General features: G+C 42.8%; 1 protein-coding gene across 4 annotated transcripts in view; it reads left to right on the top strand.

Moving 5' to 3' along the window:
• The window catches only part of LOC126277973 (autophagy-related protein 16-1-like), an 837530-nt gene extending 824443 nt beyond the window's left edge, over nt 1-13087 (top strand). For all 4 annotated transcript variants that reach the window (XM_049977625.1, XM_049977627.1, XM_049977626.1 and 1 more), the window contains exons 5-6: nt 5258-5404; nt 11030-13087. In XM_049977625.1, the coding sequence (XP_049833582.1) occupies nt 5258-5404; nt 11030-11126 (244 nt within the window). In that variant the 3' untranslated portion in view covers nt 11127-13087. The remainder of the gene's footprint in view (nt 1-5257; nt 5405-11029) is intronic.
• Nucleotides 13088-13906: the final 819 nt, after the last annotated feature.

Genomic DNA, 13906 nt, shown 5'->3' with positions numbered 1-13906 from the left:
ACTGAAAATCAGAAACATGTACAGAAAGTGCCTAAATTATGTTATGATAGACGAAAAAAAATCAGACTTGTTTATAACGCACAGAGAGGTTCGGCAAGGAAATGTGCTCTCACCAGTACTTTTTAATATAGTCACGGACAACATCATAGGGAAAGTTCGCCAAGGGTCAATAGCAGATGATATGAAAATCACAGCATACTGCGGGTGATGTGATGATTTGGGAAGAAAATGATCAAAAATGGGAAGAACAGCTGAACACGTAACAGAGAGTAATTGGAGAAACAGGCACCGAAATGAGCTTAACAAAAAGTGAAATAAAGAAAAAGTAAAGGATGTAACTTTCAGTGGAAAAATTAGCAAAGAATTAAATGCTTTCAAGTATTCAGGAAGTAAATTAACCAAGGAATGAAACATAAATGATGAAATTTCGGAGAGAACAGAAAGTTGTTCGAAATTTTGTTAGTGCGTATCGGACGAAGACCAATTGGAAGACCACAAACAAGATGGAGAGACTACGTGAAGGATGAGGTTGGACTGGAGTGGGAGGAGAGGCCGAGAGATAGACTATGGGAGAAAAGAGAAGCTTGGAAGGGGCTCCATGAACGACCTGCGTAAGTAGAAACATTTCAGGAAGAACAAGAAGAAGAAAAGGCTTTTACAGCGCCTTATGGATTTAGGTTCTCTAGAATAGCTATACAGTGGCACCTCGCTCAGTGCGAGCGATTGACGTACAGAAACAACAGCTACGTTTTGTGAACGAGTATCCTGGTGACTATGGGCGACAACTGGCAGCAGCGGAATGCTCAGGTTCAAAAATTCCAGAAATTGCACCGTAACACCAACTCTAGCTATTTTCCTAGATCAGTACTCCTTACATTAGTATCATCTACAAAAAGTGGCTCATTGTTTGGGGGTCACCACAGTCACACACAGTGCCACTTGAAACTTCCCCAGGGAAGCGTCCTGGGACCTCTACTGTTCCTGATCTCTATAAATGACCTGGGTGACAATCTGAGCAGTTCTCTTAGACTGTTCGCAGATGATGCTGTAATTTAACGTCTAGTAAGGTCATCCGAAGACCAGTATCAGTTGCAAAGCGATTCAGAAAAGATTGCTGTATGGTGTGTCAGGTGGCAGTTGACGCTAAATAACGAAAAGTGTGAGATGATCCACATGAGTTCCAAAAGAAATCCGTTGGAATTCGATTACTCGATAAATAGTACAATTCTCAAGGCTGTCAATTCAACTAAGTACCTGGGTGTTAAAATTACGAACAACTTCAGTTGGAAGGACCACATAGATAATATTGTCGGGAAGGCGAGCCAAAGGTTGCGTTTCATTGGCAGGACACTTAGAAGATGCAACAAGTCCACTAAAGAGATAGCTTACACTACACTCGTTCGTCCTCTGTTAGAATATTGCTGCGCGGTGTGGGATCCTTACCAGGTGGGATTGACGGAGGACATCGAGAGGGTGCAAAGAAGGGCAGCTCGTTTTGTATTATCGCGTTATAGGGGAGAGAGTGTGGCAGATATGATACACGAGTTGGGATGGAAGTCATTACAGCATAGACGTTTTTCGTCGCGGCGAGAGCTTTTTACGAAATTTCAGTCACCAACTTTCTCTTCCGAATGCGAAAATATTTTGTTGAGCCCAACCTACATAGGTAGGAATGATCATCAAAATAAAATAAGAGAAATCAGAGCTCGAACAGAAAGGTTTAGGTGTTCGTTTTTCCCGCTCGCTGTTCGGGAGTGGAATAGTAGAGAGATAGTATGATTGTGGTTCGATGAACCCTCTGGAAGCACTTAAATGTGAATTTCAGAGTAGTCATGTAGATGTAGATGTAGAAATGGGCCACATTTTGAATGACTGTCCAATCAGACGCTTCCCTGGTGGCATTGAGAAGCTGCATCAAGCATCCCACGAGGCACTGCACTGGATCGAGTCCATCAACACCCGAGTGTAGTCTGAGCCGTTTTAAAACTTGTGTACTATATATAATTTCACATGTTCATTTTTATATATATTATTTGTTTTGCTAAATGTATATTACTGTAATTGATGCATACGATGATAATAATAATAATAATAATAATAATAATAATAATAATAATAATAATAATAATAATAATAATAATAATTATTATTATTATTATTATTATTATTATTGTTATTATTATTATTAATGTTATTATTATTATCTACAAAAAGTAACAATTCTACTGAACGAATGTTAAGTGAAAAATCATTCTCATACATAAAATGTAGGTTTACACCCTAAACTGAATCCGCTGGAACTCCGTTCGTGATTTATTCCCAGTCACTACAGTGTTCTGTTCTTGCGTCATTGTTTGAATTATTCAGCCACAACGTTTTGAAGTCTGTTTGTTAGGATGGATTCAGGACTAATGTTTATAAAACCATGAATTCCATAAAACGTAAATTTTCAGAGAGTAATATGATCTACATGGACAGATCAGAAAAAGTCACCAACTAGCGACACTTAACAATTTAAGGCGTCTTGCAATTTTTGGTGAGTGAATGTATAAATAGCATTCACAGATGAGCAACGGTTCTGGAATCCAAATTGCGATGTGCTAAATATAAATAGAATGGTTCTCAAATGAAACTGTACGGTTCCAGAGACGTTTCCAAGTCTCGTGTGTCTGTCATGTATATGTGGAAACAGAAGCAAAAAATGAAAAGTTGTATCAAGATCGGGATTCGAACCTGGGTCTCCTGCTCATCAGTCAGATGCGCTGGCCACTACGCCATCATGGCACGGCGGCTTTGCACGATGCGCGGACTACCCTCCTCAATCCGAATTCCCATTCACGCTTCAGCCCACTTGGCGCTCCCCTAAACTCGAACGGCACTGCAAAGGGCCTCCATCTGTATTGCTGCACCTCAGCAACGAAAGAACTCCTGCCTAAAATCCAGGAATAGTTGCATTAATCAAGTTAAGCAACAGGCTTCCAGAGATCTTTACAGGTCTCAAACGTCTGTGCTGAGATGCTATTTTATTACATCTTGGATATTAATGAACCGCTTTAGCTGCATTTGGTCCTTTATTATTAGATCACTGCCGGTTTAGCGGCACTGAAAGGTGCATCTTCAGGTGAACTTACAACTAAAACATTATAGCTAAAATTTCGGAACTTTCTGACATTTGTTGTCCGTCTGAGCAAAACAACGTTAAATGACCGAAGAAACGGACCCCATCCACTACATTGGAATCCGGCTGGTTTTTTTTTTTCTATGACATACCGCATTTTAGCGGTGTTTTGTTCTGACGGACAACGAATATTGGGTATAAAGTTCGGAGCATTTTAGCTCTGATGTTCTAGTTATAAGTTCACCTCAAATGTAGCTTTCAGTGCCACGAAACCAGCAGTGATACAATAGTAAAGGACTAAGTGCAGCTGAAGCGGTTTACCAGGCGTACCGGTATGAAATGAGCGTTAAGATACAAATGTGTCGATAGGGAACATTTGTTGTGAACGAGCCATCATTTTTTTTTGTTTGGTTGGTATGACATCTGTCAAAGATATTTAGTATACATCAAGTCATGGAACAAACAACATCATATGTTTTCATCGTGTTAACAATGTTGAACTTTGTACCAGAAAGTGATGATTTGCGGAAAGCATTAATTTTTTGTGTTCATTTGAAAAAGATGCTGCAGAGTCGCATGGAATGCTTGTCGAGGCATATGGTGATCATGCTCTATCAGAAGCAACATGCAAAAGATGGTTTCAACGGTTCAGAAATAATGATTTTGATGTAAGAAATGAAGAACGTGGAATACCACCAAAAAAGTTCGAAGACGCCGAATTGCAAGCAATATTGGATGAAGATGATACTTTTGAGTCAGAAGGAAATGGCAGCAATGCTAAATGTTTCACAGCTAACAATTTCTGACCGTTTGAAAGCTATGGGAAAGATCCAAAAATGTGGAAAATGGGTGCCACATGAATTGAATGAAAGACAGATGGCAAACCGACAAACCATTTGTCAAATTTTGCTTCAAAGACATGAAAGAAAATCAATTTTGCATCGAATGTTACTGTCGATGAAAAATGGATTTATTTTTAGAATCCTAAACGGGAAAAATCATGGGTTAATCCGGGACAACCATCAACATCGACTGCAAAACCAGATCGATTCGGCAAGAAGACAGTGCTCTGTGTTCGGTGGGACCAGAAAGGTGTGGTGTATCATGAGCTTCTAAAACCCGGTGAAACTGTGAATACTAATCGCTACAGACAACAAATGATCAATTTGAACTAAGCATTGTTCGAAAAAAGCCCAGAATAGGCCAGAAGATATGGCAAAGTAACTTTTTTACACGACAGTGCACCTGCACACAAAGCAAAACTGGTTGAGGATACAATCAAAACATTTGGCTGGGAGCTGCTACCCCGCCCGCCGTATTCACCAGACTTGTCCCCTTCCGACTACCATTTGTTTTCGTCAATGGGACACGCATTGGCTGAGGAACACTTCGATTCCTACGAAGAAGTCGAAATTTGGGTGTCTGATTTGGTTTGCTTCAAAAGACGAACATTTCTATTGGCGTGGTGTCCACAAATTCCCAGAAAGGTGTCAAAATGTATAGAAAGCAATGTCAGTACTTTGAATAAATTTTTTTTACTTTTCGATTCAAAATTAGTGTTTCATTTTCACAAAAAAAAACGCTCATTTCGTATTGGTACACCTGGTGTTGATACTCAAGATGACTACTCGTAGCTGGGACTGCCCTACCCGCAGGGGTGTCTGCTATTCCAATACAGTTGAAGAGTCCCTGCAATGGTGTTCGAGTTAAGGGAGAATACCAAGTGGACTCAGGCGTGAATGTGAATTTGGACTGAGAAGGGACGCGTGCTAGGATAGTATGTGCATCGTGCAAAGCCTCTCTGCCAGAGTGGAGTACTGGTTACCGGATCTGCCTAACGAGCAGGAGACACAGGTTCGAATTCCAGCCTTGGTACAAATTTTCATTCATTGCTCCAGTCTGTGTATATAAATGGATTCCACTTTAATGTGAGATTATTCTTGCGTGCATTGTATTATTATTATTTGATTCCATATTTGATGTAAGACTTTTTCTAACATAGGCCATGTGTTTGCAATGAAGGTAATGTAGAAGATACGTTGGCTAGTGTCATGTATAAGAGGGCCCTGATCTCGTCCTAATAAATATTTAGAGTGACGATAGTAGGACTGTGGTGACAGGAGAGTGACGCCTGTGCAGGGCGGAGAACTTCCGCGTGGTGTGCGACTGGGCGCGCGCCGCCTTCAGCGCCGACGGGCGTCACGTGGCAGCCGGCTCCGCGGACGGCTCGCTGCTCGTGTGGGCCGTCGCCACCGGCCAGCTGGAGCACACGCTGCAGGAGCACGGGTGAGTGGCGCGGCCGCCGGGGACACTGCACGGGCTACGAGCACTGCCCCAGCGAAACACGCAGGTGCTACTGCAATCTTTCTAAAATTGTATACACGGTCTTACAAAAAGGTACGGCCAAACTTTCAGGAAGCATTCCTCACACGCAAATAAAGAAAAGATGTTATTTGGACATGTGTCCGGAAACGCTTAATTACCATGTTAGAGCTCAGTTTAGTTTAGTCAGTATGTTCTGTACTTTCTCAATTCACCGCCAGTTGGCCCAATTGAAGGAAGGTAATGTTGACTTCGGTGCTTGTGTTGACATGCGACTCGTTGCTCTACAGTACTAGCATCAAGCACATCACTACGTAGTATCAACAGGTTAGTGTTCATCACGAACGTGGCTTTGCAGCCAGTGCAATGTTTACAAATGCGGAGTTGGTAGATGCCCATTTGATGTATGGATTAGCACGGGGCAATAGCCGTGACGCGGTACGTTTGTATCGAGACAGATTTCCAGAACGAAGGTGTCCCGACAGGAAGACGTTCGAAGCAATTGATCGGCGTCTTAGGGAGCACGGAACATTCCAGCCTATGACTGGCGACTGGGGAAGACCTAGAACGAAAAAGGACACCTGCAATGGACGAGGCAATTCTTCGTGCAGTTGACGATAACCCTAATGACACCGTCAGAGAAGTTGCTGCTGTACAAGGTAACGTTGACCACGTCACTGTATGGAGAGTGCTACGGGAGAACCAGTTGCTTCCGTACCATGTACAGCGTGTGCAGGCACTATCAGCAGTTTATTGGCCTCCACGGGTACACTTCCGCGAATGGTTCATCCAACAATGTGTCAGTCCTCATTTCAGTGCAAATGTTCTGTTCCTGTGTGTTTCCATCTCATGATTAATGTGATTTGAAGAGAAGTAATAAAATGAGCTCTAACATGGAAAGTAAACGTTTCCGGACACATGTCCACATAACATATTTTCTTTCTTTGTGTGTGAGGAATGTTTCCTGAAAGTTTGGCCGTACTTTTTTGTAGCACCCTGTATACTACCTGACAAAAAAAAAGTTAAGCACCCATAAGGGCGGGAGGAAACTGCACAGGTTCAGAGGGTGTGTAATGTTATTTCAGAGATTAAAAATTCGAGTGAAATTTCCAGAGTGCGAGTGCGAGCCCACTTATCAATATGACGTTTCACCGCCTCTGGCCTGGATGCATCCACTGGTTCTGTTGGGAAGCCTGTCATAAAGCAGTGGATACTCTTCTGAGGCAAGCTTGCTGACAACTGTTGTAAATGATATCCTATACACTGGCACTAGCACAAAGTTGACATCAAAACTGGTCCCATATGTCCCACACGTATTATCCAGGGACAGCTGTAGGGATACTCAACAACACGAAGACAGCTAATAGAGACACTTGCCATGTATGGACGACTATTTTCCTGTTTAGAACTGGTACCACAATACTGCCACATGAGAGGTAACGCATGAGAATGTAGGACGTCCCCACGGGAATCATAGCAGTGGAACTGCAAGTTTACCCGAGATACCAATAGCGGCCGTGCGGGATCCTGCAGTGGCAATGGAGCACACCTGCTGAGCTACACCTGTAGGGGTTCGGTACTTCTAGTGCCGTCTGTAACTGCAATATACACTACAGGCCATTAAAATTGCTACACCACGAAGATGGCGTGCTACAGACGTGGAATTTAACCGACAGCAAGAACATGCTGTGATATGCTAATGATTAGCTTTTCAGAGCATTTACACAAGTTTGGCGCCGGTGGCGACACCTACAACGTGCTGATATGAGGGAAATTTCCAACCGATTTCTCATACACAAACAGCAGTTTACCGGCGTTGCCTCGTGAAACGTTGTTGTGATGCCTCGTGTAAGGAGGACAAATGCGTACCATCACGTTTCCGACTTTGATCAAGGTCGGATTGTAGGCTATCGCGATTATGGTTTATCGTATCGCGACATTGCTGCTAGCGTTGGTCGAGATCCAATGACTGTTAGCAGAATATGGAATCGGTGGGTTCAGGAGGGTAATACGGAACGCCGTGCTGGATCCCAACGGCCTCGTATCACTAGCAGTCGAGATGACAGGCATCTTATCCGCATGGCTGTAACGGATCGTGCAGCCACGTCTCGATCCCTGAGTCAACAGATGGGGACGTTTGCAAGACAACAACCATCTGCACGAACAGTTCGGCTGCGTTTGCAGCAGCATCGACTATCAGCTCAGAGGCCATGGCTGCGGTTAGCATTGACGCCGCATCACACATAGGAGCGTCTGCGATGGTGTACTCAACGACGAACCTGGGTGCACGAATAGCAATACGTCATTTTTTCGGATGAATCCAGGTTCTGTTTACACCATCCGTGTTTGGCGACATCGCGGTGAACGCACGTTGGAAGCGTGTATTCGTCATCGCCATACTGGCGTACCACTTGGCGTGATGCTATGGGGTGCTGTTGGTTACACGTCTCGGTCACCTCTTGTTCGCATTGACGGCACTTTGAACAGTGGACGTTACATTTCAGATGTGTTACGACTCGTGGCTCTACCCTTCATTCGATCCCTGCGAAACCCTAAATTTCAGCATGATAATGCACGACCGCATGTTGCAGGTCCTGTACGGGCCTTACTGGATACAGAAAATGTTCGACTGCTCCATGTGGCCAGCATATTCTCCAGATCTCTCACCAACTGAAAACGTCTGGTCAATGGTGGCCGAGGAACTGGCTCGTCACAATACGCCAGTCACTACTCTTGACGAACTGTGGTATCGCGTTGAAGCTGCATGGACAGCTATACCTATACACGCTTTCCAAGCTCTGTTTGACCAATGCCCAGGCGCATCAAGACCGTTATTATGGCCAGAGGTGGTTGTTCTGGGTACTGCTTTCTCAGGATCTATGCACCCAAATTGCGTGAAAACGTAATCACATGTCAGTTCTGGTCTAATATATTTGTCCAGTGAATACCCGTTTGTCATCTGCATTTCTTCTGGTTGTAGCAATTTAATGACCAGTAGTGTAGGAGGGCCAGTAGCAGTAGGAGGGCTGATACCACTCGTACCTGGAGTCACTTTCTTGGGAAGTCAATAAGTGAACTCTGTTTCCTGTTGCATCATCTGTAACGAGTCTTCTGTTTGTTGTGTTAGCGTGTTCACTAATCATTTCTGCACCTGTCCAGTTTTTCACAGTGACCGTTGTCGCACCTCTCTGTATCCCATCTCTCCTTACCATTGTGTATGAAGTCGTTCACAACAGTACCACTGTGCTTTCATAGGTCCCTGACTCGTTACCAGCCATGACCTGACGTGATTGCCAATGGCTACCCATACCTCGGATGGGGACCTCTCTTCGGATTGTTGCTGTGCTCGCCAACGACGGTTACTTGGCATATGGAGAACCTGCGATCGGTGATGAAACACAGTGTGACACCATTCACATGAAGTCCACACTTTGCAGTCATGGCACAACTCCAGGCACAGCCGTTTGTGTTGTGTCGCTAACGGCAACCTACGCATGAAACAGTAATTTCCTAATATTGGAAATGCCGTGTGGCTAGGGCCTGCCATCGGGTAGACCGTTCGCCTGGTGAAAATCTATCGAGTTGACGCCACTTTGGCGAGTTGCGTGTCGATGGGGATGAAATGATGATGATAAGGACAACACAACACCCAGTCACTGAGTGGAGAAAATCTCCGACCCAGCCAGGAATCGAACCCGGGCCGTTAGGCATGACATTCCGTCGCGCTGACCACTCAGGTACCAGGGACGGACACCTGAATGCCGATAGTCTCTGACTAATGGTGTGGGACATCACAGAATGTTGCAGGTAGTTCATCACTTTTTCATAGATGGCAGGGGCAGATATGGAGGAGTGGTCAATCGTGGTTCACCGAAACTTCCACTATGAGTATGCCTGCCGTCACATTTCCATGCAGTACAACATCAGGACACTCTCACATTTGCATACCCCACAAATCTGAATATTGTACGATTTGACGTGCCAGCCAAATGGAAGCCCACAGCAAGGCTCTTTACAAAGTCTGTCAGGTGCTGATGACCCCGTGACCCCGTGATCCAGAGGCAGCAACGCTAGCCACTAGACCACGAGCTTCGGACGTATGGTGTTGACTGATAAGAGTTGTTGTTTGTCTTTCTGAGGGATATTGTGCCAAATTCTGTCCAATTGGTGCGTTGGATCGTTAAAATCCAGAACTGTTTGGAAGGCCCTAGCCTTAATGCTCCAAACGATCTCAATTGGGAGAGCCGGCGACCTTTCGGGCCACGTTCTGTTATAGCAAACACGAAGACAAGCAGTACAAACTCTCGCCGTATGTGGGCTGACATTATCTTGCTGAAATGTTCACCAAGGATATCTTACCATGAAGGGCAACAAAACGGGGCATAAAATACCGTCGACGTACCGATGTGCTTTAGTGTGCCGTGGATGACAACCAAAGGGCACGGCACCGCACCACAGACGACTCCTGTTTGTCGGACCGTATGTCGGGCGACAGTCCGGTTGGTGTCCTACCTCTCTCTGGGGCGTCTCCAGACATGTGTTCCCTGGCCATCAGAGCTCAGTTCGAAGCGGCGCTGATCACTGAAGGTATTTCTACTCCAGTCAATAAGATTCCCGGCCGAAGACGTGTCTAGTATATGTCTAGTATAAAATACATGTTAGACAGTTTTTAAAAAACATTCGTTTTATCATTTTCCTGGATATAAACATTTTTCCAGATGCCGATTTCAATAAGGAAAGTCAACGCAAAAAAAGAAAATGAGTTTTCCAAAATGATACAGCACAAATACAATGTATTCGCGCTCGCACCCACAAGCACACACAGAGGCGACACAAACTTACCAACTCTGTAGTAAGGTAGTCGGGTTTCCTTCTGTATCGTGGGCAGCCGAAGAAGATACGACTCGTGTGTCCTCGAGCACCCAAAAATCGCATTATGGTGACGGTATGAGATAGAGCCTGTAAAGATCTTGTTGATGGCAGCTGCGTTTAAATTTCAACGTGGTCCGTAGGCCAGCGAAGCTGCAGTTCAGAACTCCCATTGGAACATACCATTGAACCTTCTGTAAATTCAGTGGAATTCGTCTCTACCAGGTGCCCTTGTGTAGATCTTCAGTCTTTTACACCTCGTTCCAATAACTTTTGGACAAGCCTCTTACCACAGTAGTGTGATTTTCCGCGGGAATGAATCGCTCTTGTGTGCCAGTTGTCGCCGCTTCCTTGGTCCATTGGTCTGCTCTCTAGGTCCTCATAGTGCTGGTATGGCCTTTGATTCACACAAATGAGACCCCACTGCCGGTTCCGGAACGTGATAGTTCAGAGTCGCACTCAGGAAACTGGTCAGTTCATATTTCGTTAGCATCTCTTCTGATGTCACCTCATGGTGCAACAATAACATGGGCATTATCGGTCAAAGGATTACCGCTTTCTCTTATTAGTTTAGTGTTAACTTAGGACCATTAATACTGTATGTAGCCAGAAGCAGTTTGTGCCTAGTGATAGTTACATAAGAGCTAATATTTTTTTCCATTCAGAAGACCAGTTACAGTACAGCACTGAATTAACTTGCGCGTACTCTCCTCTTCACAGGTCGAACGGCGTCACAGCAGTGTCGTTCCACCCGCACGGCTCATTCATGGCGAGCGTTGACAAGAAGCGCAAGGCCGTAATTTGGACGGACTTGTGAGAGCGCACAATCAAAGGAGGTCGACCGATCGCGGGGGCGACTTTGCCGCCGACTGCTTCCACGGGCGGAGGGACGCCTGTCAACACACTTCGCAGCTTCGTTCTCGTGCTTTAATCTGCACGAATCTTTAACTTTTCATATACCATCTATCGTGCTCAGTCTATGAACGACGCTTGGACTTTTCTTGTTATAAAATCTTTCTGTGCAGCGGCTGCTTCGCATGAACACCTCTTCTCTTATTTAAAAATTTTGATGAACTAGATGGAGGCTTCGCCGTTTCTTAGCACTGCCATTTGCCACATATTGCTTTTGCAGGCATCATCTTAACATTTCTCAGCAAGCTTCGTGTGATATATCGTTGGCCTGTCGTTCAAGAGTACGTATTTTGACCGTTATCAACTAATAAACAACTTCCGTTCGTGTATTATGTCTTTTTTTTAACTAATATTTCCGACTTGTCCGTCCCTACTTTCCGAATCTTCTTCAGTGGCGAAGCCTTTACAGATTCCTCATAAATCTTGGTTTAGCAACTTGTGGAGTCCGCGGAAGTAGACCGTACTGATTATCAAATACCACATTTGGGCCGTACGTAGTTACAACCCAATGGGTCTAATAGTCTTGCGGCCTTCATGGCTGCTACTTTACGGCGATGCTTCATCCCTGTGCCTCGCAATGTTCACTTCTCGGCCTCCAAGTTGTAAAGCGTTATACGTTGTGCTGGCGCTCTAGTTGCAGAACGATCGCTTTGATTATCAGACTGCTTTTGTGGAGACTACTCTAGTTGTGAAAAATCGTATCAAGAACATAGAATTTAGCTCCAAGTCGATTTTTTTAAAATTTAAATGTTATGTTATTGTGGGCCTTTATTTTAAACGTTTTTGTGAGATGATGTCATGTACCGTTCCTCCAAAGATGTTTTATTAGTATTTTATGTTTCAAATTCAGTTGTAATGGGCTTGTGAGTAAGTTGTCAGTTACGCTTATTTTGATTAAGCCGAAAGTGTTGCACGTAATAAATGCAAATACGCGTTCAGTAAGGAAACAATTTACTGATGTGACTGGTCAATATGGTGAGCTGGGAAAATGTTTCTACTTGCTCTGCCAACAATGTGAAATATAATCAAGACATGCTTATCCAGATAATCCATACACTAAGTTTAACAAAACTCTAACCTTTTACTCACAAAGCAGAGTTTGATCACGTTCTCTGCATAACATGGCTTCTTCTTCTTGTTCCTCCTCCTCCTCCTCCTCTTCTTCTTCTTCTTCTTCTTCTTCTTCTTCTTCTTCTTCTTCTTCTTCCATTCTTATCACAAACGTCTTATTCTCTTCTTCAAAATGCAGTACATCATTGACAATAGTTTTTTGTTACCAAAGTTATTGCATGGAACTTTTGCTGTTTTCAACATAACATCACAAACAGAAATATGTAAATATTTTTATTTTTTCTGGGAACTTGTTTAGTATGTAAGAAAATACACATTTTTTGTACTGTTCACTAAACAGTACAAGATTGCCTACACTAAGATGGCTTTCATGATACTATAATACGACTGTAAAAGTGGAATTCTGATGCTTTGTCATTTATGAATACTCATGGCCGAAAGACAGCATATAAGATGCTATGAAATTAAGTATAAACATATTTTCTTGTTCTTCAGGAAATAATGAAGGATAACAAAAATATTGTGTTGCCTTATTAGTTGATGTATGCATGTGGTGTGGGTAAAATTACATTATATCTGGAAACTAGAAATATATTTGTACACATCAATACTGTAGAAGTACCAAAATTGGAGTCATATGCGATAATTTTGTGTGTTAATACTTTGTAATGAATATCATGTATGATTTAATGAACTGAATTCTTACCTGTAATTGTATTATTCGTTATTTTATCATGAATTCATTGTTATATTTTAGGAACATATGTCTGAAATGAAATATATTTCGTAAATATTGTCGATTGTTTCATTTTGCATGAGCCACATAGAACAGTTCCTTGTGTAATTGTTAATCCCATTCACACCTACTTACCAGTGATACAAACTGCAAAATACTCTCAACGAAAAAAAAAAAAACCAGATCTGAAATGCTTCAACATTCCAACAAGGAGGAACAAGGCTTTTGTTACAATTATAGGAAACAAGTGTGATAAAAATATGCTTACTGATGGGCACTAGACATCTACACCTGTTGTTTAACTGTTCTCATGTATCCAAGGCGATCAAAATTCTTTTGTTCGCTCTATACTAATAATGCTGGATTGGAATAGGCACTGTATCCTCATTGTTTCAGAACAAACATTATAACTCATGGTGATCTGTATATTTTCTTGATGCAGTTGAATATTCATTGTTGTAGCCAGTTTTCATCCAAGTGACTTCAGGTCCTCATGCGTTATCTTAAATTCTAATAGTATAAGATAGACAAGATAGGTAGATATTTAAGAATGCATTGAAGATTTTATCATAAGCTTACATTTCATCAAATACAAGTTTTACTTTATCCACCTTGATACATTGCTTCCAGCCACTGATTGAGACTTCTAACATTTTAAGTTTCATTATCAAATCCACATTGTGACTGGCACTATACAAAAGACATGTGTCTCTCAAAGATGGCAGGAAATACAAATATATTGGAGAAAATTATATATTTATCTTCATAATTGATCTACAAATTCATTTTGACTATTAATGTAATTATGGCAAATGTCCCAATTAAATGCTTGGTGTCACAAATTCAAATAATCTTTCAGCGGTAGAAAATTAACAGTA

Source organism: Schistocerca gregaria, chromosome 6 (assembly GCF_023897955.1).
Source record: "Schistocerca gregaria isolate iqSchGreg1 chromosome 6, iqSchGreg1.2, whole genome shotgun sequence".
Classification (NCBI taxonomy): Eukaryota; Metazoa; Arthropoda; class Insecta; order Orthoptera; family Acrididae; genus Schistocerca; species Schistocerca gregaria.
Note: the sequence above shows the minus strand (reverse complement) of the source record. Positions and strands in the feature narration are given on the sequence as shown.